The sequence below is a fragment of the Camelus ferus genome, chromosome 4, assembly GCF_009834535.1.
Source record: "Camelus ferus isolate YT-003-E chromosome 4, BCGSAC_Cfer_1.0, whole genome shotgun sequence".
NCBI classification, from domain to species: domain Eukaryota; kingdom Metazoa; phylum Chordata; class Mammalia; order Artiodactyla; family Camelidae; genus Camelus; species Camelus ferus.
The window spans coordinates 4,969,845-4,990,774 of NC_045699.1; the positions used below are offsets into that span (position 1 = coordinate 4,969,845).

Consider the following 20,930-nt stretch of genomic DNA (forward strand, 5'->3'; position numbering starts at 1 on the left):
TAGATCTAGAACTCTTATTTATAACTCAGTGAAAAGAGATGACCCAACTAAAAATATGCACTTGTCAAAACAATGAACATACACCTATTTTTTACACATTTCGCAATAAATATATTTTACATCAGTTTAGGAGGTGGTGTAGGTGTTTGCTGTAAACTTCTTTACACTTTGCTGTGTTTGAAATTTTTCATAATAAAATGTTGGAAAAATGCTAATATTAAAATACATCCCAAACACATATAGGCAAAAATCTAGAAAGACATTAAGATTTATAACATCAAAATACTGGAAACAACTCCAAGTCATCAGGAGAGGAATTTGGTGGAAAAATTATGGATATTAAACATGAATATTAAGCAGCTAAAAGAATGAGAAAAAAAATATATATATAGCTACAGAGCACCTCCTACATATACTGATGAAAAAGCAAGGTAGAATGTATGTTACCATTCACCTAAGAAATAAGGAGATACACAAATACATACACATACAGGTTTTTTTTGTTTCAATTGTAATATAAACTAGGGAAAGAGCAGGGATAGAAGCTAATCAGAAAATATCGTGCTTTAATGGATTGCACTTTAGAAACATGTAAACATTCTACATAATTATAAAAGATTGAAAATAAAATTCAATCTCTAAAATGTGGAAGCAAAATTAATCAAATTAGCCTAATTGTTCATCACGTTGGTGATAAAAGCATCAGAAGAAATTAAAGTGCCTTTAAAATACAAATGTGATTATTCATCTCTCTATATATAACTTTTTAATAATCATATTATTGAGGTAGCATTGCTAATGTTATTTGTGACTGTTGCATGTGTAGCAAATGAGCAACAGTATGATGTTACTGACAAGTGGGATTTTCAGCATGGAAGAAAAAGAGAAACAAATGTAAGAAAGTTTAGCTAAAAATTTTGTATTCCTAAATTTCAAATGGAAATAGTGACTGAATTCATAATATATTTTACCTTAAAAATATGCGTGTGTCTCTACTTCTCAGCCCTGTCCACTTAAATGTCTTAGAAATAGTCAAGAATCTAGTAGCCATGAGTACCCCTAGTGCCCAGAGTATGGTCTCTAAGTACAATATTCTAGGAAAGGATTCTGGCTCATTGGAAAAATGGCTCAGTATGAAGTACAGATGATGAGTCTACAATGTGTCTTACCAGAAATCAAGGAAGCTATCAAAGACCACTGAATGTGTGTCAAAAGGATCAAGAATCAACCTGAAGAGGTTCCCTCCAGTTAAAAAATGGTCAGTTTAAGTACCCATAAAAACTCAGCGGATTGAAAAACATCAGATGTGTTTAAATGTGTTTATGATGACACTTAAAAAAAGTCATTGGCACCTTTGAAGGACATGAGGGAACCATTAATTCATTATTCTGGGCAATGAGTAAATTAGAAGTAAAATGTACCTTTTATTTATCCTTCATTTCCTAAACAAAGTTACACCTCAGTGGAATCACCTAGTTCTAGGTAAGTTTTCTCTACAGACCATCCCAGCTACTAAATAAAGAAAGGATGACAAATTAGACTATCACTAATTTGCAGCCCTAATGAATTAATGGATAAAGACAATGATAATCAGTGGCCTTCCATAACCCATGAAACAATCTTGCCAAAAAGTTGAGTCTGAATTTGATCCAACCTCTGTCTCACAATTAATTTTCAGGAAATAGGAAAAACACAGGGAAAGGGGAACCTGTCTGACTACTCTACGGGCAATGCTGGAACTGACTCGTACCAAGTCATAACAGCCAATGTTAAATTTTCAGGAATTCTGCCAGTTGGCTGGTGAAGGCAGTTGTTAAAAAAAAAAAAAAAAAAAACCTATATAAATATATAATTAACAATGTTAAAACACAGGTAATAAATCTTCACAGCTCATTATTCCTTATAATTCACTACATTTTACCTTCACTTCTGTACTTGAAGTTATTCATCCCTATTGTATGTATATAGTGGAAATACTGCACAACAGTGTACTGCTGCACATTTCTTCGCAACTCTGTTCAGTAAGGTCACATTGGTAGTTTTAAATAAGCCATGGTGGGAATATTGACACCACAGAAACCAGCAAGTGCAGCAGACCCAGGCTATTTCATCCCAGAGAACCAGATGTTAAATATTTACCAGAATGCCAATGCCCACAGGGATGCAAGCAATAGAATTCTGACTCTGGGAGATTCTTTGGACAAATGACCTAGCTTTTTCAACAAATAAATTGCAAGGGAAAGCAAAGAGAAAAGATTTAAAGTGACTTAAAGGTAATCAAGATAGTTTGATATGATACTACTCAGCCATAAAAACCGACAACATAACACCATTTGCAGTAACATGGATGCTCCTGGAGAATGTCATTCTAAATGAAGTAAGCCAGAAAGAGAAAAAAAAATACCATATGAGATCGCTCATATGTAGAATCTAAAAACAAACAAACAAACAAAAAAAAACACCCCACAAAACAGACTCATAGACACAGAATACAAACTTGTGGTTGCCAAGGGGGTTGGGGGTGGTAAGGGACAGACTAAGATTTCAAAATGTAGAATAGATAAACAAGATCATACTGTATAGCACAGGGAAATATATACAAGATCTTGTGGTAGCTCACAGCAAAAAAAAAAAAAAAAATGTGACAATATATGTATGTTCATGTATAACTGAAAAATTGTGCTCTACATTGGAATTTGACACAAAATTGTAAAATGACTATAATTCAATAAAAAAATGTTAAAAAAAAAAAAGTTTGATATGGGTGTAATACAGGTAGACCAATGGAACAAAATATAGAGAAATAGGCCCACACATACCCACACATACATGGGCAACTGATTTTCAATATGGTATTCAGTATGCTGAAGTAACTAGATATGCATATGCAAAAAAAGGAGAGAACTTCTATCCATACCTCACACTGTCTACAAAAATCAAACCAAAATGGATCAAATAAATATATGTTCATTTTTAAAAATGGATTATATACAGAAGAATGAATAAGTAATTTAGAAGACAGGATAACAGAAATCATACAATCAGAACAGCAGACAGAAAAGCAAGTAAAAATCAATGAAAACAATATAAGGGAGTTATGGGGTAATATAAAGCATGCCAATCTATGCATAATAAGGGGTCCCAGAGGGAAAAGAAAGAGAAAAGGGGATTGAAAATGTATTTGAAGAAATCATGACTGAAAACTTCCCAAACCTAAAGAAGGAAACAGAAATCCAAGCACAGGAAGCACAGAGGGTCCCAAACAGACCTACACCAAAACACATAATTAAGATGGCTAAAGTAAAAGATAAAGAAATGATTCTAAAGGCAGCAAGAGAAAAACAAAGAGTTAGTTACATGGGAAACCCCATAAGCTGATTTCTCAACACAAACATTTCTGGCCAGAAGGGAGTGGCAAGATATATTCAAAGTCCTGAATAAGAAAAAGCTGCCACCTAGGATATTCTATCCAGCAACTATCCTTTAGAATAGAAGAAGAGATAAAGAATTTCATAGACAAGCAAAAACTAACAGAATTCAGCAATACTAAACCTATTACAAAAGAAGTATTGAAAGGCCTACTCTAGAAAGAAACTGGAAGCTATAGAAATGAGAAAACCACAATTGGAAATGTGATAACCACAATGAGTTGTAAGAGAATAAACATGAAGATGTAAAAGAGGACATCAAAATCACAAAAGGTAGGAGAGGGGAGCAAGAAAATGTAAATTTTTTTTTCTTTCTTCTTAGGATGTGTTTGAGCCTATATGACTACCAGTCTAAAGCAAATAGATATGATAATGGGTTAACATACTTGGAAAAGAGGGTAACCACAAATCAAAAGCACACAACAGAGTCACAAAAACCAAAAAGAAACCAAGCTAAAACAAAAGAAAATTATCAAACCACAAAAACAAGAACAAAAAGAAAAGAACAAAGAAGAAATACCAAATCAACTGGAAAACAAAGTTCAAAATGGCAATAAATACACATCTATCAATAATTACTGTAAATGTCAACAGACTATAAATACTCCAATCAAAAGACATAGAATGGCACATTGGATAATAAAAGAAGAACCTACAATATGCTGCCTACAAGAGACGAGGACACACATAGATTGAAAGTGACAGGTTGGAAAAAGATACTTCATGCAAATGGAAATGACAAGAAAGTGGAAGTAGCAATACTCATATCAGACAAAATAGACTTTAAAACAAAGACCATAAAGAAAGGTAAAGAACACTGTATAAAGGAGTGTTCTTTATCTCCTGTGATCAAAGGAGCAATACAAGAAGAGGATATTATACTCGTTAACATACATGCATCCAATATTGGAGCACCTAAATACATAAAACAAATACTGACAGACATAAAGGGAGAAACTGATGGGAACACAATAATAGTAGGAGACTTTAACACCCCACTAACATCATTGGACAGAGCTTCCAGACAGTAAATCAATAAGGCAACGGAGATACTAGATGACACAAAAGAACAGTTGGACTTGGTTGATATTTTTAGGACTTTACATCCCCTCCAAAACAGAATATACATTCTTCTCTAGTGAGCATGGAACATTCTCTAGGATAGATCATATACTTGGACACAAAAGAAGCCTTAAAAAATTTAAGAGGATAAAAATTATTCCAAGCATCTTTTCTGACCATAATGGCATGAGACTAGAAAACAACCACAGAAAAACAAATGAGAAGAAAAATGACTGCCTGGAGACCAAATAACATGCTACTAAAAAAACCAATGGGTCAACAATGAAATCAAAGAAGAAATTAAAAAATACCTTGAGACATATGACAATGACAACACAACCATACAAAATCTATGGTATGAAGCAAAAGTAGTCCTAAGAGGGAAGTTCATAGTAATACAGGTCCTCTCCGAAAAACAAGAACCATCTCAAATAAACAACCTAACCAACCACCTGAAAGAATTAGAAAAAGAAGAACAAACAAAACATAAAGTCAGCAGAAGGAAAGAAATAATAAAGATCAGGGAGGAAATAAATAAAATAAAGATTAAAAAATAATAGAAAAAAAATCAATTAAACTAAGAGCTGGTTTTTTGAAAAAGTAAACAAAATCGATAAACCTCTGGCCAGGCTCACCAAGAAGAAAAGAGAGAGAACACAAGTAAACAAAACAAGAAAGGCAAATGGAGCAATTATAACCAACACCACAGAAATACAAAAAACCATAAGAGATTACTATGAACAGTATATGGCAACAAATTGGACAACCTAGAAGAAATGGAGAAGTTTCTAGAAACATACAGTCCACCAAAACTGAATCAAGAAGTAGATCACTTGAAAAGACTAATTACTAGAAGTGAAATAGAATTAGCAATTGAAAAAAAAAAAAACCTCCCTGCAAACAAAAGTCCAGGACAAGATGGCTTCACTGGGGAATTCCACCAAACATACAAAGAAGAACTCATACCAGTCCTTCTCAAACTCTTCCAAAAGACTGAAGAGGAGGGGAATACTCACTCTATGATGCCACCATCACCTTGATACAAAAACCAGACAAAGACTCTATTAAAAAAGAACATTACAGGCCACTATCATTGATGAACATACATGCAAATATCCTCAACAAAGTATTAGCAAACAGAATCCAACAACATATAAAAAAGATCATACACTATGATCAAGTTGGATTCATCCCAGGGACACAAGGATAGTTCAACATACGCAAATCAGTCAATGTGATACAGCACATCAACAAAAGAAAGGACAAAAATCACGTGGTCATCTCAATAGGGATCCAAATTGGAAGAGAAGAGGTAAAACTGTCACTATATGCAGATGACATGATACTATACATAGAAAACCCTAAAAGCTCCACAAAAAAACTACTAGAGCTAATAAAAGAATTCAGCAAGATAGCAGGATACAAAATTAACATGCATACAGAAATCACTTGCATTTCTTTACACTAATAATGAAATACCAGAAAAAGAAAGTAAAGAAACAATCCCTTTTAAAATCGCATCCAAAAAAAAAAATTCTTAGGTATAAATCTGACCAAGAAGTGCAAGACTTACTATGTGGAGAACACAAAACACTGACTAAGGAAATTAAAGATGACTTAAAGAAATGGAAAGATATCCCATGTTCTTGGATTGGAAGAATTAATATTGTTAAAATGGCCATACTGCCCAAAGCAATCTACAGATTTAATGTGATTCCTATCAAATTACCTAGGACATTTTTCACAGAACTAGAACAAATAATCCTAGAATCTACATGGAGAAGACCCAGTATTGCCAAAGCATCACTGAAGAAAAAGCACAAAGCTGGAGGAATAACCCTCCCAGACTTCAGACAACACTCCAGAGCTACAGTAATCAAAACAGCATGTATTGGTACAAAAAGACATATGAATCAATGGAACAGAATAGAGAGCCCAGAAATAAACCCACAGACTTGTGGTCAGTTAATCTTTAGCAAAGGACACAAGAATATATAATGGAGAAAAGACAGTGTCTTCAGCAAGTAGTGTTGGGGAAACTGGACAGTCACACGCAAATCAATGAAGCTAGAACACTCCCTTACACCATACAGAAAAATAAACTCAAAATGGATCAAAGACTTAACTCTAAGACAAGACACTATAAACCTCCTAGACGAAAACATAGGCAAAACGTTATCTGACATAAATCTGACATAGCAATGTTCTCCTAGGGCAGTCTAACCAGGCAACAGAAATAAAAACAAAAAATAAACAAATGGGACCTAATTAAACTTAGAAGCTTTTGCACAGCAAAGGAAACCATAAGCAAAACAAAAAGACAACCTATGGAATGGGAGAAAATATGTGCAAATGATGAGACTGACAAGGGCTTAATTTCCAGAATATATAAACAGCTCACACAACTTAATAACAAAAAACAAATCACCCAATCTAAAAATGGGCAGAAGACCTAAACAAGCAACTCTCCAATGAAGACATACAAATGGCCAATAGGCGTATGAAAATATGCTCAAAATTGTTAATTATCAGAGAAATGCAAATCAAAACCACAGTGAGGTTATCACCTCACACCAGTCAAAGTGTCCATCATTCAAACGTCCAGGAACGACAAATGCTGGAGAGGGTGTTGGTGGGAATCCAGTTTGGTGCAGCCATTATGGAAAACAGCATGGAGATTCCTCAAAAAACTAAAAACAGACTTACCATATAGTCCAGTAACCCCACCCCTGGGCATATGTCTGGAGGAACTCTAATTTGAAAAGATACATATACCCCAACGTTTATAGCAGCACTATATACAGTAGCCAAGACATGGAAACAAACTAAATGTACATCAACAGAGAACTGGATAAAGAAGGTGTGTATATTTATATAATAGAACACTACTCAGCCATAAGAAGAATAAAATAATGCCATCTGCAGAAACAGGGATGGACCTGGAGATCGTCATTCTAAGTGAAGTAAACCAGAAAAAGAAAAACACCATATGCCATCACTCATATGTGGAATCCAAAGGAAAAAAAAACAAAAAAGAAGACACTAATGACCTCATCTACAAAACAGAAACAGATTCATAGACATAGTAAATAAACCTATGGTTACCAGGGGAAAGGGGGGTGGGAAGGAAAAAACTGGGAGTTTGAGATTCTCAAATATTTACTACTATATGTAAAATAGACATAAAAAACAAATTTCCTCTGTATAGCACAGGGAAGTGTATTCAATAACTTGTAGTTAACCTATAATGAAAAGCAATATGTAAATGAATATATATGTGTATGTATGGTTGAAACATTATGCTGTGCACCAGAAACTGACACTGTAACTGACTACACTTCAATTAAAAAAAATGGATTACAGACCTAAATATAAAACCACAAATTATAAAACTCATAGGAGAAAATCTTCGTGGCATTAGATTAGGCAAAGATTTCTTAGATTTGATACCAAAAGCATGATCAATAAAAGAAAAAATGGATAAATTGCACTTCCTCAAAATTGAAAGCTCTCCTCTTTAAAAGACACTGTCAGGAGAATGAGAAGACAGGCCACAGACGGGGAGAAAATATTTGCAAATCATGTATCCGACAGAGGACTTAAATCAAGAATATATGAAGAACTATCAAAACTTGGTAATAAGAAAACAACCCGATTATAAAATGGGCCAGTGATTTTAACAGACTATTAAAGATACACAGATAGCAAACAACCCCTGGAAAGATGCTCAACGTCATTAGCCATTAGGGAAATGCAAATTAAAACCACGATGAGATACACATCCAGCATAATGGCTGAAAATTATCAAAACTGTAACACGCACTTTGACAATGAGTTTGGCAGTTTCTTAAAAAGTTCAATATACACCTGCCATATAGTCCAACCATTTCACTCCTAGGTATTTACTCAGGAGAAATGAAAATGTTCATCCACAGACACACACACACGCACACACACAAATGTTCACAGCAGCTTTATTTGTAATAGCAAAAACTGGAAACAACCCAAATGGTCACTGTCGGTGGATGGATAAACTGTAGTCTGCCTGTAAAGCACAGTATTGCTCAACAATAAATAGTGATGAACTACTGATACATTCAACAACCTGAATGAATCTCAAAATATGTATGCTCGGTGAAAGAATATAGACAAAAAAAAAAAAAAAACACCTACAAGAATACATGCTGTATGATTCCACTTATATAAAATTATAGCAACTGCAAGCTCATCTTGAACAACAAAAAGTAGATAACTGGTTGCCAGGGGGAAAGGGGCAGGAGAGAGGGATTACAAAGGTACACAAGGAAACGTTTTGCTCATTACTTTGATTGTGGTAATGGTTTCATGAGAGTATATGGATTTCAAAGTTTGTAAAACTGCACATACTAAATATGTGCCACTTACTGGATTTGGATGGTATCTCAATAAAGCTGTTTTAAAAAGAGATGTTAAGATACCGACCAATTAAAATGGATGTTTCAATATTGGTTCACACAAATAAGTGGTTTTAAAAGAAGATTTTGAGACAATCAGGGAAACTGAAAAACTGCCTAGATATTTAATGATATTAAGGAATTGTTAAAAAGTTTTAGATGGGTATTTCAGTTAGGCTTTTTTTAAAAAGGTAGTCTTTTACATATTAACATTCTGAAACATTTACGGATGATTATATAATATATCCTGGGGTAAAGGAAGCGGGTAGAGAAACATATGTAACAAGAATGGCCATGATTTGATAATGGTTTTGCTGAATAACTTACCTGGAGGTTCCATACAGTATTCTTATGTTATATTTTTTTTCTATAATATCATCTTTTAAAACAGAGCTAAAAATAAAGAAATATTAAGGAAACAAAGTTTTTTTTAGCCCACTTGTGACAGAAATAGGAAATCAGCAAAACTGGATGCTATGAATTTGAGGATTTTTGTAGCTAAGGTTACAAAACTAACCTAATAGAAGTTAGTAAATTCCAAAAAGTTCAATAAGAACAGATTTTGTGTTAAGACCACAAAGGAAGTACTTTTTTGTTTGCTTGTTTGTCTTCAAGAACATCATATCTAAACACAAAGAACTAGAACAAAAGAGAGTAAGGCATGCAGGCAGTGCAGCCCTGAAGTGATGTACAGACACCCTAAAATAAAGCAAATAGCGGCGTCCGGAACAGAGCATCTGCTACCAGTGATGCTCTCCATGAACATGATCAGCCTGACACCGCTCAGTCAGGTGCACCTCACTCGGAGGCACAGGTACGGACGCCCCGGACATTCACCTTTATCACCTGCCATTTCAACGAGCCGTGTTGGGAGCAGTGGCAGATCACCAAGGACTGGCTCCTTAACCGTGTTCCCAAAGCACTGGCTTCCTAGCCTTGTTCCCCATTGACCAAAAATTATTACAAAAAACACATTCTAAACGAACAAACCAAACACGCTCTGTGACAGTTCTGTGGGGCAGATCCCATTTCCCATTTAAGTAGCACTGAATACAGTTTCTACCGGCAGTTTTAGCAAAGACTGGATATTCAATAGGAAGGTATATAATCAATTCTTCAGGTATCGGAAGGACTAATGGAAGTATTATTTCTAAGAGTTATAAAAACGTCGTAACTGTTACCACTTTAAATTTAACACCCCCTTTGGAGTAATCCAAAGATCTTTACCGTTCTTGGTTTATGATAAAAAAAATCTTAGGAGAGAATTTTCCATCAAATTATATCTACAAATGCCTGTAGACATGAGGTGTCAAATCTACTGACTTGTAACGTGAACTTTTGCTGTTCAGCAAATTTGACAGTCACACATTTGGTTCTAAATGGGTGAAATTACAGAAGAAATAGAACTGTTTTAACAACAGTGACCTTTACTTAGAAGTAAATGGGACAATAATGCTAACATTTACTGTAGGCTTACTAGGTGCCAAAGTGCTTTACATTAATTCACTCATGATACTTAATCTCACAAGTTAGATAAAATTAACAGCTCCATTTTATAGGTAAGAAAATCAGGGAGACAGGTCAGACAGCTAACAAAGAAATGAAAAGGGTCAAGCTTCACATCCAGACATTCTATTTCCAAAGCCCACATTCAACCTCTGTGCTATTAGGGAATAAGAGGAAGAAAAATATGCTTAGATGGAAAATAGCCAAGACATGGCCAGAGGAAGCGTACAAATCATCAATTCAAACATCCAAACTTCCATTCAGGAAATACCTTGTCACCTGAATACATGAACGTGTACGGTGAATCACGGAAAGTGCGTTCCAGAAGTAAAACTTTACTCACTGAATACTTAACTGGATCTGACCTAACATGTAAATAATACCTCTCACTTCCTTCCAAAGTCCTGAAAGGGAAGTGAATTTCATGGTAAACTTTGAGCTCCTCATAAATTTGGGGTAAAAATTGTACAGAGGTATAATCCTGCTTTAAGAACATTTATGCAGTAACAATCTAGGCACATATACCCCTGGAAACACATCACAATAAAAATAACTCGTTGTAGATACTTTGTAATAATGCTTCCTCATCGCTTTCCTTTTTAAGAATGGCAGTTGGTCCACGGTACTGAAGGGGAAACCCTCGGTGACCCTGGCAGCTCTTGCCCTGCTCACAGAACCACCTTCTCCAAGTTGTAGTTCTTGCGGGCACTTTCAGCCACTCCTCACAGTGGGGCACAGCTAAGAACACGAACGCCTGGGCCACACTACCTGGTTCAAACTCCGGCTTGGCCACTTACACCAAGCTCTTCATGCCTCAGCACGAGGATAATTAACAGTCCCCTCTCCTTCACGGGCAGCAAAGAGTTAAATGAGTTAAGCCATGGGAGCATTTAGAGGGGTTCCTCACGCACAACAAATGCTCAATAAACGCTTGATTTATTCTGAAAGCAAAACACAGACAGCTGTCACAGGTATCCTGAGACATCAGAACACCACGTGACAAGGAACGTGTACCGCTGGTGTGATGAAACAAGGGAGGAGGCAAGGGCGTGGCACGTGTAACGGTCAACGAAATGTGTCCAATTTGAGGAGAATGGATGTACTTTGGGTTGTAGGTTTGAAACATAAGCAAGGGTACGTTAAATTCACCTACTAAGAAGTTCTAAACCGAGAAGTGCGCTAAATACACATTCTGGCTGAACGCCAAACGTTTTGAGTGTTAGCTCAACATCCAGACAGAGCCGGGACCAGAGAGCATCTCCGTCCTAGAACGTACATACAAACCAAATTTTGAAATCAGAAAAAAACTGCGATTGTATTATTATAAATTTCAGGCATGATTTTACAGTTTGGCCAGGCAGTGCAGAAATAGGAGTTTCTCAGCTCAGGTCGGCTACTAGACCATGGCTGCTTGGCTCCTGCAGCTTTGACTGGCTGCCCACTGCCCACCACTGGTCAGCAGACGGAGGGAGGCAGAGATCTGCTGACTCGCTCCGCTCGGTTACTGCAGACAATGACACTGCCACCAAATCGTTAAGTATCAATTTGTCTCTCAGAATAACTGATTAAAGAATTACTTTTGTCTAATATTACAAATGCTGAAGATTATAAATTATGCTATTAATTCTAAAGGTTATAATTATTCTATAATTTACTCTCTATGATTCTGCCTTATGGTACCTGAATTTGTATAAATTTATTGGCTCAAAAAGGATCTGATTTTTCCTGAAAGTATCTGGTTAAATCACTTTCTCTCAGTTAACTCACTGTTTACATGTTCATATTAACTGTTAATCTATTTCTTTAATTAAATACATTTCTCAGTTGTTTTGAGTAGTAAATTAACAGCTTTCACAACCATCAATCATTGTAGCATTTTACTCTTGTAATAAGTAACAATAATAATAGCAGATACTCACACAGCAAAAACTACATGCCGGGCCCCACTCTACATGACACGCACACGCACGCATACCCAACCAATCCTTCTAACAGCCTTCTGATGTACGTACTATTATTATTCCCATTTTACAGATGATGAGAACTGAGGCATAGAGAGATTAAACAATTTGCCCAAACTAGTAAATGGCAGAGCTGGGATTTGAACGCAGAACACTGGCTTAGAGTCTGGTCTCTTAACCACTAGACACCCTGCCTCTTCACAGCTGAAGGATGAGTTAGAGTTAAAGAAATAGGTGAAAAGGTGGAGGGGTTTTGGCGGAAAGGTACAGAAAGACAAGAAAACAGCACTTGCAAAAGCCCTTTGGTGGGTGTGGCCCAGGAGCTGAAGAAGGTGCTGGGAAACATGAAATCAGGGCCACGTGGTGAGCCTGGAGAAGGCACAGGAGCGGCTGAACTTGAGGGCTCTTCAGGGTCCAGACCACGCAGGACCCTGCAGTTCAGGGCAAGGGACAGAAAAAGGACAGGAAGCCACCAGGGGTGGGGGCATGGCAATCAGAATGCCAGAGTGAAAGCCACTTGGGTGTGAAAACGGGCTGGTAGGAGGCGAGAACGCAGGGAGCCCGTGAGGAGCTAAGGTGAGGGAGCAGATGGCACTTGCTGAGACTACGGTGGTGAGCAGAGAGGGTAGACAGGAAAAGGTACAAATCCTCAGGGCAGGCTGACAGATGGGATCTGGGGGAGACAGGCAGTCAAGAAGAAGGAAATCTCAAGGCTGACTCATAGGTTTCTGGTTCGTGCAACTGGATGCACAGTGATGCTGCTATGGAAGACAGAAACACCCAGCAAGGCCCAGGGCACGTGGACCTCAGTCCTGGCCATGCTGAGCACGAGGAGCAACGGGGATGTCCATGGGGAGGTGTCCAGGGGCCAGATGGACACACGGGCCCGCCGTCCATGTCGAAGGTCAGAGTCAGGGGTTAAATGACATTTCGGGCTGCAGGAGTGCATGAGAGCCTATGAAACACCAGAGACAAGGGGGCCTAGGGCAGGACCTGAGGAACCCCACATTTTAAAGGAGCAGAAAGACAAGGATGGGCCTACAGAGGAGGAGCTGAGAAGCAGGAGGAAAGCCAGAAGCATGCAGAAACCAACGGAAGTGGTGGTTAAGAAAAGAATCAATGCAGGCATATCTCATTTTATTGTGCTTCACAGACACTGCGTTTCTGAATATCTGCGGCAAACCTGCGTCGGGCCAGCCCAGTGGCACCATTTTCCCAACAGCAATCTGCTCACTTTCTGTCTCTGGGTCACGTGTTGGTGATTCTTGCAATATTTCAAACGTTCTCATTATTAGTATATTTGTCATGGTGATCTACGATCAGTGATCTTTGATGTCACTACTGTAATCGTTAATCAGTAAATGCTCTGTGTGTTCTGACTGCTCCACCGCTGGCCTCCCCGTCTCTCACCCTCTTATGGGGCCTCCCTATCCCCTGAGACACAACGATATTGAAATCAGGCCAGTTAATAACCCCAAGTGCTCAAGTGGTAGGAAGAGAGGATCAGTATGGCCAGCCTCATTGTTGCCCTGTTTTAAGAACTGCCGCAGCCACCCCGACCTTCAGCCATGACCACCCTGTCAGTCAGTGGCCATCAACACTGAGGCAAGACCCTCCACCAGCAAAAAGATTAAGACTCACTGAAGGCTCAGAGGATGGGCAGCAGTTTTTAGCAATAAAGTTTTTAAATTAAGGTATGTACTTTTCTTCGATGTAACGTTATTGCACATTAATACAGACTGTCGTATAGTGTAAACATAACTTTTATACGCAGTGGGAAACCCAGAAAAGTTGTGTGACTCGCTTTATTGTGATACTGGCTTTATTGTGGTGGTCTGGAATGGAGCCCACAGTATCTCTGAGGTGTGCCTGTAGGGTCAAGAAAGAAACACCTGCTAGGTGTGGAGGCCCGTGGGAAGTACTTCAGAGGGGCAGTGGGGACACAGCCAGACCTGGAGTGAAGTGAGGGTTAAGTGAGAGGGGAGGAAATGAACAAAGACTGTGCACACCCTGCACAAGGCAGCTGAGCGAGAACGGAGGGGCAACACGAGGTGTAAGTAAAGCAGGAGGGCGTGAGCAGGGAAAAATGTTGACTGGAAGAGCCCAGAGCTGGAAGGAAGGAGGTGGGTACACCCAGAGAGGAAGGAGCTAAAGCAGAGTGTGATTTCTGTGAAGTCAGCAGGACACAGGATCCAAAGCCTGAAAAGGTGGGCAGAGAGACGGTGCCTCCATTCTACCCCGAGGGAAGGAGGCCAGCAGGCAGGTGCAGGCAGGTCTGCACCTTCGGGAAGTTCCCATCTGATGGCTCCTAACTTCTCTGTGTCATAGGAGGTAAAGCTGTACCCAGAAAGTGACAGGCGAGGTGTGGGGAGCACAGGGGAAGGGGGGTGTGGGGGGGGGGGCAGCGTCAGGGCTTTGAGGAGACAGGAAGGATTGAACCAGTCATCGCAGTGGGTGGAGGAAAGAGCAAACCCAAGAGACAGGCGTTGCTGGGGGGCGCTGAGGGCCCCTTTTGGAGTGCGGCTGTCAGGAATTTCCAGGGGCCCCGTCAGCCCTGCTGAGTCAGCTGCAGTGCTCAGCCTGTGGGCGCAGGCAGAGAGGAGGCAGACGGCTGGCAGACATCCAGGAGGTGGGTTTTGCTAGCAAGGTGCTTATAAGATCCAAGGGACAAGGGAGTTCAAAGACTCGGCAAGGAGATGGACCAGGGAAGTAAGCTCCATGGAGAACAGAGGGAGGAGAGACTGGGGGAGAATAAAGGGCCAAAAGATGGGGTCCTGATGAGAGACAGATGAGTCACAGTACAGTCTGCTGCTGGAAAAGACGCTGTGGGCACAGGGAAGAATTTAACTTGAATTTAACCCATTAATCATCATTAATAACCATTCTCTAGATTACTTGAATGATCAGTTAGTTCGATTATTCATTAACACATGAAGATGATCAACCCTCTGCGATGTACGGCAAAAGGTTGACCTCCCTGCGCTACTGAAGAGCTCTTAGAAATCCTTAAGAAAAAGACCAACAACCCGATGAGGAAAATGACTGAAACACCTACTTGGCTGGAGATTCCTCCTCCAGGGGGCCCAGGGACTCCTCCACCCCTGTGGTCTCTTCCATCGGCGCCGTCAGATCCATGTCACTGCAAAGATCAAGAATCACTCCAGTCACACAAACACGTCTACATCAATGCCCTTACATAGTCAAGACGGAAAAAACCCACATTTCAGTGTCCTTCTTCTTAAGTAAATATTCTTCAAGGAATTAATATGTACGCATAGGTAATCCACATCAAAATGAAAAAGAGGGGGAAAATGCTCTTAATTGCTAATCCATACAAATTATTTCCAAAAGTAAAAAGGACTTTGAGAAACAGAAGTTTCCATGAATGGCCTACAATTACAAACAGACTGTGAAGGACCAGAACAAGTATTCAAAGGTCTTATGATCCTAGGAAATTCCAAATATTAACAGGGGCCATAAAAATTCCCAACCTGCAAGTGTTAAGTGACTTACAGTAGATAATGTGCCATCTCAGACTTTAGAATATGGCAAGAAAGTGGAAACATTCCACAAAAGTGAGTGTGCAGGATTATAAACAAGCTGCTGATAACTATACCAGAAAAATAAGGCTTTGAAACATCAATTTATATATTATCACATCTAAGTGCACAATCCACAGATTCCAAAAGACAGCACAATGAAAAACAATATGAATTTTAACAATCTTAATTTTTTTAAGGTTAAGATTAATCCCAGCTGAACATTCCTTTAAAAAAGTACCAGCAAAAGAAATTTCATTTTCAGAAAAATGCTAAAATTAGTCAATATAAACATATCCATTAGAAATATTTTATACTTGACATATAGAACCCAGAACTTTTTCCATCCTAGTTCTGGAAAAATCTTCATAAAATCAGTTTTTTTTTAAAAAAAAAGTAAACACAAATTGAACTACAATTTTAAAAAACAGACTTTTTACGTTCAAAATGTTTTCATTCTCCCCTGAAAGCCATTGCAATCAACTTCTTAAAAAATTCAGTTTTCAACATAAAATTTGAATAAATGATTTTTACTTTTAAAAAAAGTTCCTAAATCAAATTCTGTCTGTTTGGAAGGACATCACTGGTGCTCTGTCTGGCAGAGGCCTCTTCACAAAAGCCGTCTCTGCACATCAGCCTGACCCCACGGGGGTCACGGGAGTTGTTACCATCCAAGAATCTAGCATCAATGGCAGCGCTGTATGATTCCAACTTCCTCTTTATTCCCTCGGCCATGTAATACACCAAGGGGATAAAAAACGGGTTCGCTGACAGTTCATAGCTTTCAACAACTGAAAATCATAAAAGGGCTACGAAGACATGCAGGAGGAAAAAAAAAAAAACAGAATACAAAGCAAAGACACCATGTAAAACCCAGCCTTTCTCAAACCTGCCAGTCAACTTGGAAGAAAACAAAAATCACGGACCTCCCTCCTGTATTGCCCTAAATTATTTTATGAATAAACATACAACTAATTTTGTGCTTAAACCTCTTATGGAATCATATGGCCAAAACTATAAAACAAGCAAGTTTCAAGATTAGCAACAATTTATTTTGGCAAATTTTGTAATTTCGTTGAAAGAAAACCACCAATGTTGGATTTTTTAAAAGAAAGATAAAAGTTCCAGGGCCACAGTCTATATTTTGAATTTGGTTACACTAACGTAGAAAATGCCTGTTGGCACAAGTATGATCACAAATGTTAAGCACCTCAAGACTGTGGTAACTAGTTCAAGTTCAATCAGACTTCGTACTTAACCACATCCATGACAGTGAACAGCTTTTAATCAAATGTCGCTTGATTACTACATAAACCTGTCTTGCTCTTCACAATCAAAGTGGGAAGGCAGCATTACTGAAAACTGCATCCGTGGGTGTTTATTCCCACTGGTAACAAGAAAATAATGTCTGATATTACTCATTTTAAGTTATTGCAAACGGAGAAAATTGTGCTTGCAGCACAGGTACTGATGGTCAAACTCTGGAAGAAAACCAGTAACAAGGGAAGCGGCTCAGTTACACCATTCTGAAAGCATCTTGTCCACAGATCCAATGAGACCGCCAATGTCTTCAAACAGGAATAGCAAACTACAGCAAAGCCCTCACACCCACCATGCGCAGTGCAGCACCCGCCCTCGCCAACCACGAACACCTCACTCACTGGCAGCCTCCTTCTGCTCTTTTCTCATTCATCAAAAGCAGCACCAACTCGACTGGACCTCACTGTTTTCATCATGGCAAATCAAAATCTCAGTGTATTCAACAAGAAGTTAAAAGCCTTAGCCTACAAAAAAAATCTTTCAGTTACAGATTGATTACCACCTCAGAGCTTTGACTGAGTGCCATGGGGCACGGGTCATCTTAACACTGGGACATGCTGTCCGCCAGGAGCGCATGTGGTCCTTTTTCATGTTCCGAGGCCAAGACTCACCCCTTAGAGTAAGCAATCACTTGGAGCCAAAATGATTTTAAGTTCAAACGCCAAGTGAAACGGAGTAGCAGTATTAGATAAGGTAGTAAATCAGATGGTTCTATTTTTAAAAAATCTATTTATTGTTTTTGTTTTGGGAGGAGGTAATTAGGTTTATTTATTTATTTCAAAAGAGGTACTGGGGATTGAATCCAGGACCTCGTGCATAATCAGATGATTCTGAAGGGGCCTGAATTCCTTTTTTCACATGTATTATCGCAGTAAAATAAAGCCAAATGAAAAGATTTGCCATGGAGGTTCTATAGAACCCCAGACTGAGAAACATTTAATAAGTTTCCTTTCAAGGACAACACAGATGTGCAGCGGTCCTAAATCTAATTTTGTATTTGGCGCTACTGTGTCCATTTGCTTTTAAGGATAACAAATTAAGAAAAATGAGTTTATGTAAAAAGCTTATATTCTTCACAAGAAGAAAAGCTGAAGTCTGGATTCCCTCAAGCCTTCCAACCTGTGGAAAGCCTGCCACACATCCTGAAGCCACTGACTCCCCATATCTCCTGCCTGTTTCTGTGCGGACACCAGCAAGTCCCGAAATGACAGAAACAGCACAGCCAAGTACCCGCTCTGAGTAGCAAAACTGGCACAGATCTGAGAGACCAGAAAGCCTCCGGGAAATGTCAAATCTGAACCTCACTGAAACTTGTCATTGAGCTTAGATCTGCAAATGATTTTATAACATCACAATGCAATGTATACAAAAAACTCAGGACGGCCATAGAGAAACAAAGTATAGAATACTCAGGAATATAAAAAGCATTCTGAAGCATATGCAAACATACAATGCAATGTGCCAGGGGTATCCCCAAACACACAAACTTGCCTGGCTAAAGTAAGATAAAATAAAGGAACTTTAAAGGCTGTTTCAAATCTAACTGCAACATAGCAAACCTGCTTTTCAAAGTCATCTCATGAAACAAAAGCCTAAAAATCAGTCTTAAAGCATACAAATATAAAGGCTGCAAGTGTAATGCAGAGGGCATAATTTTCAAGACAGGCATATAAAGATCCACATACGTCCACACTGTAGGTTCACAGAAAGCACACCTTTGCACCCTACCTGGTATCTTTACCTGATCCCCAGGTGCGAACTCCATATCCACCCATGCTGTCTTCAGTTCTGATTGCTCTAGAGAGAGAAAGAATATTCCCTTAAACTGGAAGCTGGTCTCCAGTCCATCTCCAAATCAGAAAGGCTGATCAGTTCGCTCGGGAATAAGAGCACACTAATATGCAGTCAAGTAAAGACTAATATGCAGTCAAGACTAATATGCAGTCAAATAAAGACTAACATGCAGTCAAGTAAAGACTAACATGCAGTCAAGTGAAGACTAACATGCAGTCAAGTGAAGACTAACATGCAGTCAAGTAAAGATGCACACACAACAGATTCATACCAGGTCTAACCGAGATCTTAAAGGGAAAATTGCATTTCCGAAGAAACTTACATTTTATCATTCCCACCGTATCTCTCAAATTCTCGTCTTCCTCTCTGGTCAAAACCGTCAAAAGCTCTGTTCCCAGGACCACCTCTGCCTCTGCTTCGCATGCCCCCTCTTGGGCCTCCGCGTCCTCTCAGTGGCCTGTCTCGATCAAACCTGTCAACTGGTCTAGGAAGAAATGGGTATAATAAAAAGTGGTGAATTGGATGAAGGAGCCAAGGCTTTTTTTTTTTTTTTTTTGAGAAAAAAAATTCCAGAAGGACGTTATGGCTATAGAATACTAGAAAGAATGGTGTGGCTTGAATAATAAATTTTACTGAGCACGTACTATGTCTGGCACAGTCATTTAATCACTACTATTGCCCACAGATGAGGAAGACAGTTGAAGATGGCTTCTTTGTTGTTAAATCCAATAGCAACTTTTGTGTCTATGTCATCTGACCCCTATGCATCATTTGACACTGCCAACCCTAAAATTTCCTCTGCCCTTTTTGGCTTCTCCTTCCCTGCCTGCTCTTTAAAAATTATTTTTGAAATAGGTAATACCCAAACATTCACAAGGTGGTATTCTTGCTTCTTGGCCACCAAATTCCACTTCTCAGAGGCAGACGCTTGCTGAGTCACATAAAGGGAAAGTGTCTGCATCTTGCCTTTTTCACGGAGCATGTCTTGGACACCCTTTCTCCTGTGTACCCACCTGTGTGCCCTTCAGTGCACCAGCATTCCCGCCGCTCCGTCTCCTGCACACATTGTCCTGTCTCTGCACTCACCCTATGTGACCCTCATTCATGAGCCCCTGGGTCTCATTCGGGCGCTTTCTGATTCCAGGCCACAAAGTCAGTTACTTCCTGGATGTCCCCCCTCCGTACCCCCTGCCCTGTAGATACATGACCAACCCTGACCCCCTGCTCCTCCTATGGTCCCTAACTCAACACAAGAGTGTCCAGACCAAAAATCTGCCTTTTCTCCACTCCTCTCTCCTTCCCTGCCACACCTGCTGGATCCAGGGCCTGACTGCCCGCCTCTCCCAAGCTCACCTCTGCTGCCATCAGGTCATGGTCAGTTTTTATGAGCACCTGCCCCTCCTCCACCAGACTCAAAAGCTCCTGCTGGAAGGGCCTCATCTTTTTCATCGTTAATCCCTAGTTTAATAAGGTAAATTATATATTTTAATTTGTCAAGGCTTTTAGACATATTTAAAGCGACAACAAATTGCTTGCTGAAAGCTAGTGACATTCATGGCTCAGAAACCAGAAACAGAGGTGTGCTCCAGTCTACCTGTATGGCTGAAAACGTTACATTAAAAAGCTACTGTTATGATCTTGGGTAAAAAGACACAAAACTCACAATTCTCCCTACTCAAAAAGATTAAAAAAACACAGAAGCACCGATTACTAATTTTATGCCACTCTCTTACAAGAAACAGTGTCCTAAATCAATTCTCCAAGTTGGCTTTTCAATTTCCCTCCTCCCCGGACCGAAACCAAATGTTTAAATAGAGACCACTGTAAAGTCTGATTCCACATAACAGTAAATATCTAAAGCAGAGTTCTAAAACAGTGACCAATGAA

At 39.1% G+C, this 20,930-nt stretch overlaps 1 protein-coding gene across 1 annotated transcript in view; it reads right to left on the reverse strand.

Moving 5' to 3' along the window:
- Nucleotides 1-20,930, reverse strand: part of HABP4 (hyaluronan binding protein 4) — a 37,260-nt gene that overhangs the window by 7,360 nt on the left and 8,970 nt on the right. The window contains exons 3-5 of the mRNA XM_032477438.1: nucleotides 19,366-19,527; nucleotides 18,978-19,046; nucleotides 15,446-15,529 (exon numbers count right to left, since the gene is read on the reverse strand). Of these exons, the coding sequence (XP_032333329.1) occupies nucleotides 15,446-15,529; nucleotides 18,978-19,046; nucleotides 19,366-19,527 (315 nt within the window). The remainder of the gene's footprint in view (nucleotides 1-15,445; nucleotides 15,530-18,977; nucleotides 19,047-19,365; nucleotides 19,528-20,930) is intronic.